General features: G+C 55.3%; 1 protein-coding gene across 1 annotated transcript; it reads left to right on the top strand.

Annotated features, from left to right (window-relative positions):
* Positions 1 to 387: 387 nt before the first annotated feature.
* LAESUDRAFT_765291 (uncharacterized protein) lies at positions 388 to 950 on the top strand (the record flags this gene model as incomplete). The annotated part of the gene is made up of 2 exons (XM_040913635.1): positions 388 to 666; positions 714 to 950. The coding sequence occupies 2 exons, from the start codon at positions 388 to 390 to the stop codon at positions 948 to 950; spliced, it is 516 nt and encodes a 171-aa protein (XP_040757407.1).
* Positions 951 to 1,133: the final 183 nt, after the last annotated feature.

Here is a 1,133-nt window from a genome sequence, read left to right as displayed (position 1 = left end):
CGTGTATCTCGAGCTCGGTTGGCCCTCTAGCCGCTGCATCATCTTAAATATAATCATGTTTTATTCAATAATGTAGCGATGTACACCAGAATACTGTAAAATAATCGAGAAAATGCGAAGATTACCTGAATTCTCACATACATGAACACGACCAATGTTCTCCGCACCGATGGTCGCACATCTGAGCGGACACGACGCGACGACGACGTTGAAAGAACACCCGAGGGAGTAGTCGACTAGCTGCGAGGTCACGAGTCTACGAGACGCTGCCATCATTTTGCATGGCGCAGATACCGTGTGTGCTCTTCGCGACGTGCAAGTTCTCGAGTGAGGACCGCTTGAGACGTTTCCGTTATATCGTGCTCAGCCGTCGTGCCAGCCGCCACCATGAACTTCACGCACGGAGATATGCATGGGGAGCGGCAGGCCAGGGCGCTCAGCTGGTGCCCTCTTGAGACCAGGCCTGCATCGGATCCTGCGTTCGTCGTGCCCGCGTTGGCCTCTACGCACAGTCATCTTCTCATCAGCTCGCCCGCACTGGCACCACACGGTCTGGTGTTAGCGTCGACGCCAGACGTCCGAGCTCATTGTAGATCTGTCTTGCAGGCAGGGCATTGGAGCCGATGCACGGTGGAGGATTGCATCAGGATATCGCATCCCATGGAGGTTGGTGAGCGAGCCGGCCAGGTAATCTTGAATCTTGTATCTGTCAGGTCGACGGCGAGCCATTGACAGAGTGCTCACTGGTTGCCGTCTCGGAGATCGGGCACTGGAAGGGAGAGCCCGTTCACTGGGATCAAGTGGAGCTGCGTCCCGCATCAGTGAGCACCGAAGTCATCACTCGAGTGCATAAAGTGAGTGCTCAACAGTGGGAGGTCAGACGCGCCATGTTCTGGTCGAAGCTAGCGCTGCTTGCAGAGGAATCTTTTCCTCCCCGCGTGGACCGATAAGCGTCCTTGGATATGTGACCACGACTTGTGAGTCTAAGATCTGTTGCATCGTTAGTGCCGAGCTGACACGGTCGCTGCATGATGCATGACCGATATCTGCGCGCGAATATCGGCCTTTACCGGGTAGAGGGAGAGCGCGATGCAAAGGCAAACACGCTGTTTGTTGCCGTGGAGTTTGAGGGG

This window comes from Laetiporus sulphureus (genome assembly GCF_001632365.1).
Source record: "Laetiporus sulphureus 93-53 unplaced genomic scaffold LAESUscaffold_132, whole genome shotgun sequence".
NCBI lineage: Eukaryota > Fungi > Basidiomycota > Agaricomycetes > Polyporales > Laetiporaceae > Laetiporus > Laetiporus sulphureus.
This window is presented reverse-complemented; position numbering and strand designations above follow the sequence as displayed.